Below are 11,039 nucleotides of genomic sequence, written 5' to 3' on the forward strand. Positions count from 1 at the left end.
AATAACATTACAGATAAAAGTTGAAAAACTTTAATAAATGGAAATGCATACGAACACGCGATGCAAGAAAATCAAAGACAAAGTATTATTATATATTTTGTTTAATACGTACAGAAAAGTAGTTAATAATACTTTAATATTTAAAAAAATTTACAACATAACTTGAAAAACGAACAATACGAAAAGGAAAACAAGGTTCAGATTGGATCATCTATATTTTCCTCTCTATCAACCAAGCTTTTATCAGGCTCATTTGGAAGTAGATGCACTTCGTGAACTTCTTTGGGATCAAATGAATTTCCTATAATTTCTATGTTATCAGCTAATATATGTTCCATTTCTTCGACTTCTTTTTTCTGTGCATCTTCGTTGTCATCATCCTCATCTTCATCTTCATCATCACCCTTCAATTCAATAATGATCATTTTAACTTTCTTGCCATCTTCTTCAACTTCAATGGGTACATCAACTTGTTCATCCTCTACTTCAAAGACGTATTGGCTCAAATCAACCATCTGACACAAATCAGCGATTCTTTTAGCTTCAGCGGTGCCTACCTTTCCCTTCATAGAGTTCATATATTTAACATTTAGGCTTTCAATGACTTCTTTTGTTAACGTAACGCTGGTTTGTTTACGTTTCAATGTAGGTGGGTTTAGAGGCTTATTCGGGTTGGGTGGGCGACCCCTCCTTCTTAGTCCAGGAGCTCCGATGAGGGTCTTTTCAGAAGGGGCCTTTTTAACGCTTTGACGTTGCATTTCAAGCTCTCTCAGTTCTTCAATTGAATACTCTTTCCCAGCAGCTGCGGCTGTTTCTTTTAGTAACTCTTCAAGCACTACTAAGCCTTTTTCAACCAATTGAGGATCTGAATCATCCTTTTTCACTTCCAATTCCTTGGTCAAGGTTTCGGGCTTGGTAAACTCTGGATCATTATGCAAATTTCTCATATGTTTGGTAAAGTTTGCTTTCATGGTACACTCGTAATTACAGTGGGTACACTGAAAAGGTTTTTTTTTCTCATGAATAAGCTGATGAGCCGTAAGTTGAGACTGCGATTTGAATTTACGGCAACACTGTCCACATTCAAAAGTTGCGTCTTGGTGAATTTTCATGTGCAAATCCAATCGGGCCTTGTTGATGCACTTTTTCTGGCATACACCGCAATCATAAAGTCCAACGCCTGTATGAGACTGCAAGTGTAATTTGAATGTAGGTTTTTGAACTAATATTTTATAGCAAATTGGACACTGAAATTTCTCCTTGTCCGTGTGAGCTATAACATGGTGTCTGTTCAACGAATATTTGCTTTTAGTCTGGAATCCACAGATGTGACACACCAGGGCATCGAGCTTGTCTTTATTGTGTACATACGTAACGTGGGTGTTGAGACGGGTTCTACTAGCAAAACCCTTTCCACAAGAATCGCAGTTGAAGCGTTTGGTTAAAGAATGAACGGTCGAGTGCATCACCAAATCGATTTTGTTGACGGACTTATAATCGCACATGTTGCAGCTGAAAGGTTTAATTTTCTCATGCCTTCTAATGTGGGATTCTGAAAATGAAAAAATTTGCAAAAGTCTATTGGCCAATACCAAAGTTATAAAGCCATTAATTTACCATAAGGAAATTTCAATGGAAATTGTTTTCCACAATATTGACACGTAAAAGGCAAGTTTCCCGTGTGGCGATACATGTGGCATCTGTAACCATTGTAGCTGTTAAATTGTTTGTCACACTCTACACAATTGTATTTGGCTTCGCTACAGGAAGATTCATTATCTGACATCTTTTCTTGTTTAATTGAAATATTTCTGTTTTTTCTCTCTACAAATTAAAACGAATTTGAAGCACTAAATTGTATTAACAGATTAAATTGCACCCACTTTTCTTTGGTGGCACATAATCCTTGTCATTAGAATTTCTCTTCATTTGCTTCTTGCTACGTGACAATCCTATTTCAAGTGCAAGGATCCTTTCAAGAGGCACGAAACAGCCATTCTCAATTTTTGGGTCAATAGGAATGCTACTCAGTGGCTGTAAGATGAATTTAAACCTCTAAAATGGTGGGTTAAGAACATAATTAAACCGGTTATAAAATAGTACCTTAGGTGTGCTTTGTTGAATAACTCTTTTTCTTCGTCTTTTAGTACAGGAGTATGGAGTGATTTCTTTTGGACTAAAAAACAAAAGTTCATGAGTACACTAGGGTTATATAGTAGAAGATACGGTAGATATGTACTCAGTAGTGTCGTAGTTCCTGTTTTCAGGATGTGTAATTTCTGACAAACTCTGTATTTCCATGACAACTGGTCTACGTTTGAAATGTTAACACTAGTATTTAGTTAAAGGAATTCAAAACATGTTAAATACACATACAAATCATCATTATCAACATATGATGTTTGAGGAAATGGAGAATGTGGTAAAATTATTTCTTCATATGGTTCCGGTTCTTTTTCCTGGGCAGTTTTTGATTTGTCCAAGTTAGATTTGTTTGCCATTCTCGAACTTCTCCTCGTTGGCACCATTGAGCTTAAAACATATTAACTTTGATATAAACTGTTTCTACATTCATAGAAAAGTAAGATTCATACTTTTTGTTGATATCAACATTTTTAGGGACTTTTGATGTTTTCTCACGTTGTGCCAAAGGTGATTCATCACTAGATTGGGATAGTTTGTTGTATTATTTATGTCTACCTCTTTCACAAACTGCACTTAACAACTCCAAGCCAGCTAAAAATTTATCAAAAACGTAACTCAGATTTATGAGGAATGGATCTGTTGCTAATTTGAATATAACCAATACATAAGACTTGTATAGTAACACTGAACCTTGTTTATGAGCTTTTTGTTTGGAGTGGCTAAATTAACACATAATGAATACATACTTTGCATTGGCGGTTGAAGTTATTGAGGTTCCCTCTTCTAAACTTAATCTATTTTTTAGTTCTACAAATGCTTTTTGCTTAGCATCTTTAGGCAATGATTCCAAAAGTTTGACTATAAAGTCCACCTTTGCAAAATAAAAACACTTTAAAATTGAAGTTATTCTTATGTAAATAAATTAATTTTTATGGCAATCTTTAATCTATATTAGGTATATATGCGTCATGATAACGTGTGCACTTTTTTGTGAAGAAGTTAGATATTTTTCAGACCAAGGCTTACGCAGATAATTCATACTTTTTTGTTTCATTAGCCACAGAACTGTCTTAAAACATTAAAAAACAATCATTTTTATTACCTCATTTGCAACACTTTGAGTTTCTCCTCCATTTTCATTACCTGTTTTTCTACTTTTGGTGTAATTTTTAACTTTACTCATATTGAAATTACTACATGAAAAGTTGAGAATTGCTAAATAGGTGTAATTTAAATTATTGGATTCTGCTGAAATAACGACGAAAGAAAGAATGATGGTCGAGCAACGCACAAACAAAAACGGACAAGTGTAATATTTTCGCCGAACCTTGAAACAGCTCTACCGCGAAAGATTTGAGGAAATTTTACCTATTTTAACAAGGGCATATTATATTTCGGGGGAAACATGTAACGCGCATTTTTAAAATAAAAAGAGTTTTATAGTGTACCAAAAACCGTTGTTTACCTAATTACTAGAAATACTCCCGAAATGAATCGGTTGGGTATTGCAAAACATACATTGCTTTTAAGTATCAAGAGGGATTTCAAAGGGGGAAGCAAAGTTTGAACCCCACCCGAAATAAAATCATGGATACGACCTTGTTTTTTTATAACAATAAATAATAAGACGCGTTACGACAAGACTAAAGTAGTCACAATTCCAAAATAAATAAAGTTTTATGTGTCTTTTACTCGAGAAAATACTTTATAGTTTATTTCCTAAACTTATTAAATAAATTGAATAAATTAAGATAAACCAGTTGTTCTACAAATTTTACAATGAGATAAATAAACTATTGGATTTAAGCTAAATAAAGAATTTTACACTTTTAATTTAAAAATAGGTCGGTAGGCGTTTAATCATCTGGCCAAAATTAAATTTAAACACGAAGTCTAACGTTTGAATAACGTTTTACGTTACTACCCCTTATTATTATTATTATTATTATTATTATTATTAAAAATATATTATAATCTATTTTCGACTCCCATATTTAAATATCAGGACAGTACCGCGAGTGTCCACTACTCCACTCAGATCTTAGTGATATTATTTACCTACAAACGTCGTTTCCTTTATGAGTCCCACTTTATTTTTCCACGAAAAGGATAGTTTTGGAATGAAAATATAGAAGAAGGATTATAACATCCAGGAGAAACTTGATATAGTTTTAAGGCAAAATAAAAGTGTAGTTTGCATAGAGATTGAAATATCGAGCCATTTGAACCCCTCTTTTGTATTGGGGCTCCAACCATCCGGCACCAGTTTGTTAGAAACCCTACAGGAGTAACGAATAGTTAGTTATTCCCAAAGACACGGTAAAGCTATCGATTTACATAGTCTTTGGTTACTCCTGTAACTCCAAGGAGTAATGTCATAAATGGCCAAACCTCAAATCAGTGAGATCACTAACATCCTAATGTGGCGAAACATTTCTGTGGATAGCCCAGTTGCGCAACCGGGGGCGGTGGCACCCACCCCCCGAAACGTATGGTTGTACCAAAGATAATAATCCTCGTGGTTGTACGTACAACTTATTTTATTTTTTACATTTTCAATGGTGTGCTACCCCCCATCAAACCAAAATCCTGGCAACACCACTACCTTAATTACTTAGTTGTCTGCATGGTCGCTCATAGAAATATCTCTACAAATAAACTAATAAGGTATAATTTAAAATAATCCTTTCGTTGAATAAAAATGAGAATCAACAACTTTTTCGTTCAAGTATAAAGGGGATTATGAAGTTCCATATTTACGGTGGTCAAAGAATTTAAAATTTTTAACCACCAGGTTAACATAATTTGGGGTTGGTTCACGCAAATTACGTTTAAAACAAGTCGAAGTGCGTGTTAGCACTTAGCAGGCGATTATTCGATGTAGTTTTATAGTTATTATACTATAATAATAATAATTTTAGTCGTCAGGTAAAGAAAGCTATACACTTATTGTGCCCCGACAACGCGATGCGGACAAGCAAAAGCAAAGAATACACGTGACATATGCAAATAAAGCTATTTTGACAATGGGTTCAACGTAAATAATTTTAAAGGCCTCCACGAGGTCCGTTCGAAGACGCCTATCTTCAAGGGACAGGAGGTCAAGGCGCTTGAGGCGATCGGGGTAGGGCAGGTTGCGTAAACCAGATAGAAGTTTCGTGGCCTTTCGCTGCACCCTCTCCAAATTCGTATGTCTTTTACCAGGTGAGGTGATCAAATACTGGAGCAGTAGTCGAGGTGAGGATGGACGTATGTTCGATACAAGATTTTAAACGATTTAACACTAAAATGGGAGAAGGGCCGTCGCAACATGTAAAAGATTATCATTCTTCGGGCAGACGCTACTTTACTATGCGAGGTCCTCAACATGTGGCCAGAGAGCATGACTAGGTCACGAACCACGGCATGAGCCTCGATTGCTCTGCCACCCAGCCGGTACTGAAATTTCGGGTTATTCGCACCGCGCAGTGGAGCACCATATATTTCGTTGAGATGAAGCTCATACCATTGGATTATACCCAGCAATCAAGGGCATCTATGTCCCTCTGGAGTGAATGTGCATCGGTAGGTGAGGCGATCCTGTGACCAACTCTTTTGTCGTCCGCAAATAGTTTCAAGAGACATTCCCAAATAACAAGGGGAAGATCATTTATGAATATCAAAAACAGTGTAGGGCCAAGGACAGAGCCCTGAAGCACACCGCTAGTAATCTCCGACCAAGCAGAGCAGACACCTCCAAGAACTACTCAAAAAGTCGTCAATCCAGTTAACGATCATATGTGGGACCGTTTTGGAAGAAAACCGTGTTGGTCAACTTGGTCATTGGAGAAGAATGAGCGCTTGGTGAGGAATGAAAACAAAGTGTCCCAGACGTTAGTTTAGAGTTCCTTACAAGGGAGGCAAGTGAGGCTAATCCCGCGGAAGGAGTCTAACGCACTATAATTGGAAGATTTTCGTATCGCTGTAACATTTGCTTGTTTCCAAATTGCAAGCAGGTGACCGGACTCCAGGGAGTTCTTAAATTTAGCGAGAACATTGGCAAGTATAGACGAGCCCTCCCGTAATAGTCGCCAATGAAGATTATATGATCCCAGTGACTTTTGAATTTTCAATCGCCGAAAATAGGTATGAAATTCGTGTATGTCAGGCCAAAATCCTAGGGGGATAGAGCGTCAACAGCGGGCGAAGCACCGCCATCAAGTTGTGAAAAGAAATCGCCCAGGTAAACCACCTCCTTATGGGTTTCTTCATTAAAGACTGAGCGGAAAAAATCATTTAGAGTCTCAATCGCGGTGGGATCCCTAAGAGTTTTCCCTGCGTGATCTACAACCACAACAAGAGGCTTCTTGGGATTTAAAGTGCGGACCACATGGGAGTAGAGAGCTTTCGGATCAATAGGTACGTCCTCCACATTAAGGGAGGCTTCGTATTCATATTTTGCGGAGCGGATTTGTGAAATGAGTTTGTTACGATGCTTAGGAAAATCATGACGAGACTCCAGGGAGGGGATGCCCGAAACTTTCGAAAGGCGGCACGCTTGACCCAGATAAGAGCCTCCGTTTTCCTGGTCTACCATGGTTCTCTGCGTGATCCAGACTTCGTAGTAGCTGTATTGCGAACCAGGGGAATGCTGACATCCCTAGCGTCATGGATGAGGGAGAGTAACTGTTCAACCATAGCATCTAGGGACTCGGCCAACTGTACACTGTGCCAGTCCTTTTAGACAATACGGTTATACGAATGGCGAGCTGGTGGAGCAGGCGATTCCGGGATAGCATTCCACAGTTGAAGAGAAAAGGAGATAACATTAATTAATTAATTAATGGCTTCAAAAGTCGCATGATGACTTAGGCCTAAGGTGGTGCCTTGGGTATTAGCCTAGCTGATTATTATTATATTAAATTATGGTCACCCTTCCCGAAAGGGGGTAGATGGGATAGATCCGGTACAGCATCCCAGTCAAAGGTGAGGACCAGGTCCAGGAGGGATGGTTGGTTGTCTCCCCGTTGTCGATACAGTATCTAATAGTCTTTTCTCAACAGAACGTACCCCTTTTCTCGTTGTGAAAGAGGACCAATCGATGTCTGGTACATTAAAGTCACCTAACACAATAATGCAAGCTGCCAACTTGCTTGCTCTCTCGATCGTGCTCCGCAACTTCTTCGGGAAATCAAGGGAAGCGGACGGGCTGCGATAACAGCAGAGTACGAGAAAAGGTTGACTGTCCATTTTCAGCTGACAGACTAAAATGTTAGGCGAAGTTAGAGGGCGATTCAAGGTGGCAGCAAGGGTAGAACGACAGTACAAGACACAACCCCCACATTTGGTCGATACACAATTGGCGCGGAAGGAATCATACCCTTCGATGAGAAAGGGTTCCGAACTAATGTCTTTGTTTAGCCAAGTCTCAGTGATTGCAAGACAGTCAAAAACAAGTCGCCATGCGAGGGAGCGTAGCTCTTGAATTTTACTGATTAAAGACCCCGTGTTTGTCGATAAGAAGCGGAGCAGAGCCCTGGCAGAAGGAACAAAACTGATGCACAGAGGTTACGGAAATGATGTGTCACAAGAGGGCCTGCGCAAGGTTGGTCTCCGATTGTCCGCTGGATTGGGGGGGGGGGCTTGACTTCAGTAGTGTTGAGATTGGTTTAAAGCACGAGACCTGCAGTTTGAGGGTAGCGGTTGACGTGCCTTCTGGAATCGGTGAGGTGGCGGTTGGTAGTAGTCTGTGGTCCAGGATATCGCGAGTAGGGATAGACTGGTTGCTGCACTTGTTGTGGGGTAGTACGGGAATCTTGGGAGGGACGGGGCGATCCCATGGGCTGCGAGGGGGGTGTATTCCGAGTCGTAGTTGCAGCAGGAAGAACAATGACTTTATAGTTCCTGATACAGAGATTACTCTCACCAGCTGTTAGTCGAGTCTGTAGTTCGGCCACAGCCTTTTGGTGACGAGCTTGTTGGTTTTTTGTACGTGTAACCAGAGAAAAGGTGGGGTCCTGCCTCCTGGTGGAGAGATGGTTTAGAAATGCTTGTTTTTGGTAGTCGTTATGGAAGAGGAGTTTAATTGGCCTGGGGAAGCGTCCGGAAGTAGAAGGCGAAGCTTTTGGAAGCTGAAAGAAACGGATATTTGAACAGATCCGTAACACACTCTCGGCTGGAGACATCATCAGAATGTGTATTATCTTGCGGTACATTTAGCAGAAGAACATCATAACTATAAGCCGTATGTACACATAAGTCTTTATAAGAGTGCTTTCAATTCGAAACTCACAACATCACCAATGTAATTTGCCTATTGATAGAAAACGGTAACTGTCAAGTTTTCGAAATGCTATCAGACGAAAACACTCTTAAGCTGATCGTAGCTACTCCATTGCACCTTAATTTTCACTTTCAGTACGAGAGGCAGAATCACAGTATGCTACGTAGTGTCTAAATAATCACGATGAAAAATTTTATAATTTAAAATTTTATTCAGATTTAATTTAAACGGATGTCATCATAAGAGAGCTTCAATCTAAGCAAAGTGAAGCTCAAGGTAAAATTAAAACAAGCCAAATAGTCAAAGTTGGCCATGCCAGAGACAAGTTGCCTCCATCTGGGAGCAGATATACGCACGGAAGGTTCACATGGTCAACAAGAATACGAAATAGTAGTTATATCGTGTCTGTTCTTCGCGGAGGACATCTTACTCCTAGCTAAATCGTCCACCGATTTACAGCGCCTGCTTGAACTTTGTTCCACAGTCGCTTCAGCTAAGGGTCTACGCTTTTGTGCAGAAAAATCGAAAGTACTCATATTTAACAGATCGAATAACTCAGTAAACACAAGTCAGAATTTCATACTGCAGGGGACTGCTATCGATGTGGTGGATGAGTATTCCTACCTTGGAGTGTTTTCCAGAACTAACGAAAATTATATGGTGGTACACGAAAATAAGTTTATGACCAAGGCAAACAGTCTAAAATGGGCTGTGAAGAACATGGCAAGTTTACAGTTGCCCGAACGCGGTGGAAAGCTGTCGCCTATTGACCTATGCGAATAAGGTGCTAAGTGAACGGCACTTTCAGCAGGGTCATTTTGCGCCAATGCAGCTATTAAAGGTGAAATGGGTTGGAGCGATATGGTAGGCCGAGAGGCGACTAGTAAGCTTAAATATCTTGGGCGCTTGATGTTAATGCCACGTACTTTACTTCCTAGTATTGTCTTAAGATCACTAAGATACGAAGGTTTGCAAACACGCCTATTTAAAAGGATTGATCAACTGGATCGTGTATATGGAAGAGATACCAAATGCAATACCCCAACACATGAGATTCAATGGGCTGCTATTGTAGCAGCGGAAGTCACTAAAGCTGCTGAATCCCTTTGGCGCAGTGCGGTGAACTCTAAAGCAAGCCTCTCTGTTTACAAATCGAATCCCAAACCGCAGGCTGAAGACTGTTACGATGGTTCTTGGGCAAGTGGCTTACGTTTTGATGCGAGGTCAGGAACTCTACTGACTGGTGCGAGGCAACAGCGATTTTTCGGTTACTCCTCTAAATGCAATCTATGTGACGCACCTCTAGAAGACTTTACCCACATACTTTTAAACTGTTCCTTCATTGGAAGGAAAGTACAGAAAAACATCTTTGAGAATATTGCAACTCTTCTAAGTAGTCTACCCGCTCGTCCGTTAGCTCCACTATACTCGCTCAATGTACCTTGCCCACTTTCTTATTTCCCATTTGTTTACCCTCTAAGTTTTTATGTTTTTCTGAGATGTTGAAGTGAATAAGTTAATATCCCCATTTCTACACTACTAAATGTAATTTCTTTTTTGAATTTTTTTCTGTAGTACCCTGTTTATTTCATGTATAATTACGTGTGTAGACGTATTTGATTAATTTTCTATATATATTTTTTTTAACAACTTGACTGTGCTCAATTAATTTTTTTTTGTGATACCGCCCCAATTTGAAGGGGTTTACGTAGTCACTAGTATGTCCGATTTACAATAAAACCTTGAACCTTGAAACTAATAGCGTTTTCCATTGGGATCGCTCGGAGACCGCTCGGGATTTTACGATGACTCTTACTTGGACCGACGCGAAATCCTTGTGAGAGCAAAAAAAGTTGCTCCGTAACTGAAGACAGACCAGTTTTGAGTGGTCCGCGAGCGAGTGATTCCGCCAATGGAGGACGTAACTCGCCCTCGGAGCAGGTTTTTCCTACCCAATGGAAAACGAAAAATAATTACGAGCAGTCCGCGATCGCCAGGGCCGGATTAAGACTTTATCGGGCACTAGGCCCAAGTTCATTTTGGTGCCCCCTTTCAATAGCGAGCGAAGCGAGCTAGGCGCTTCCTCAATTTATAATTGAGAAATAGAAGGAAAATAAATTTTGCTGCCAGATTTAGTATGTCGTCAGGGGCTAGACGGCAGTCCGTCAGAGAATGTGACAATCAAACGTTTTTGGTTCATAGGGGTGGACGCATTTACTAAAATTACACCGGAAAATATTTTGTGAAAAGCAAATGATTAAAGTTTTGTACTCTATTTTTTTCGAACCCTCTTGGTGCTCCTTGTAGGCTTGGTGCTCTAGGCCCAGGCCTATTCGGCCTATTGGTTAATCCACTATGGCGATCGCTCGGACCAGGCCAATGGAAAACGCTATTATATAGTGCAAGGAGTAAAAACGCGAACAAGTAAAGAGACCAATAAGTAGGGGAGAAAACTAAGCTTTATTGGTGAAAAATATGCGGTACTTCGGCCGATAGGCCTTAAAGGCGAAAAACTTTATTACGACTAACCGACAATTTGAAAGTGTTTAAAAATATTAAAGACGCGATTCGCGATGATGCTCTTGCCGTTCACATCAAGAAGCCCGCCACTGAGAGGCCTTCTGTCGTCCTG

At 39.8% G+C, this 11,039-nt stretch overlaps 1 protein-coding gene across 1 annotated transcript; it reads right to left on the reverse strand.

Moving 5' to 3' along the window:
* Positions 1-77: 77 nt before the first annotated feature.
* LOC149924825 (uncharacterized) lies at positions 78-3,507 on the reverse strand. The gene is made up of 10 exons (XM_090161144.1): positions 3,473-3,507; positions 3,248-3,360; positions 2,892-3,016; positions 2,595-2,663; positions 2,377-2,532; positions 2,240-2,311; positions 2,104-2,176; positions 1,884-2,034; positions 1,618-1,824; positions 78-1,552 (listed from the first exon to the last, which is right to left on the reverse strand). Exons 2-10 carry the CDS (start codon positions 3,326-3,328, stop codon positions 198-200), a joined length of 2,289 nt encoding a protein of 762 aa, XP_090017270.1. The 5' UTR covers positions 3,329-3,360; positions 3,473-3,507; the 3' UTR covers positions 78-197.
* Positions 3,508-11,039: the final 7,532 nt, after the last annotated feature.

Source organism: Leiobunum rupestre, chromosome 10 (genome assembly GCF_980474605.1).
Source record: "Leiobunum rupestre chromosome 10, qqLeiRupe1.1.hap1, whole genome shotgun sequence".
In the NCBI taxonomy this organism is placed as follows: Eukaryota; Metazoa; Arthropoda; class Arachnida; order Opiliones; family Sclerosomatidae; genus Leiobunum; species Leiobunum rupestre.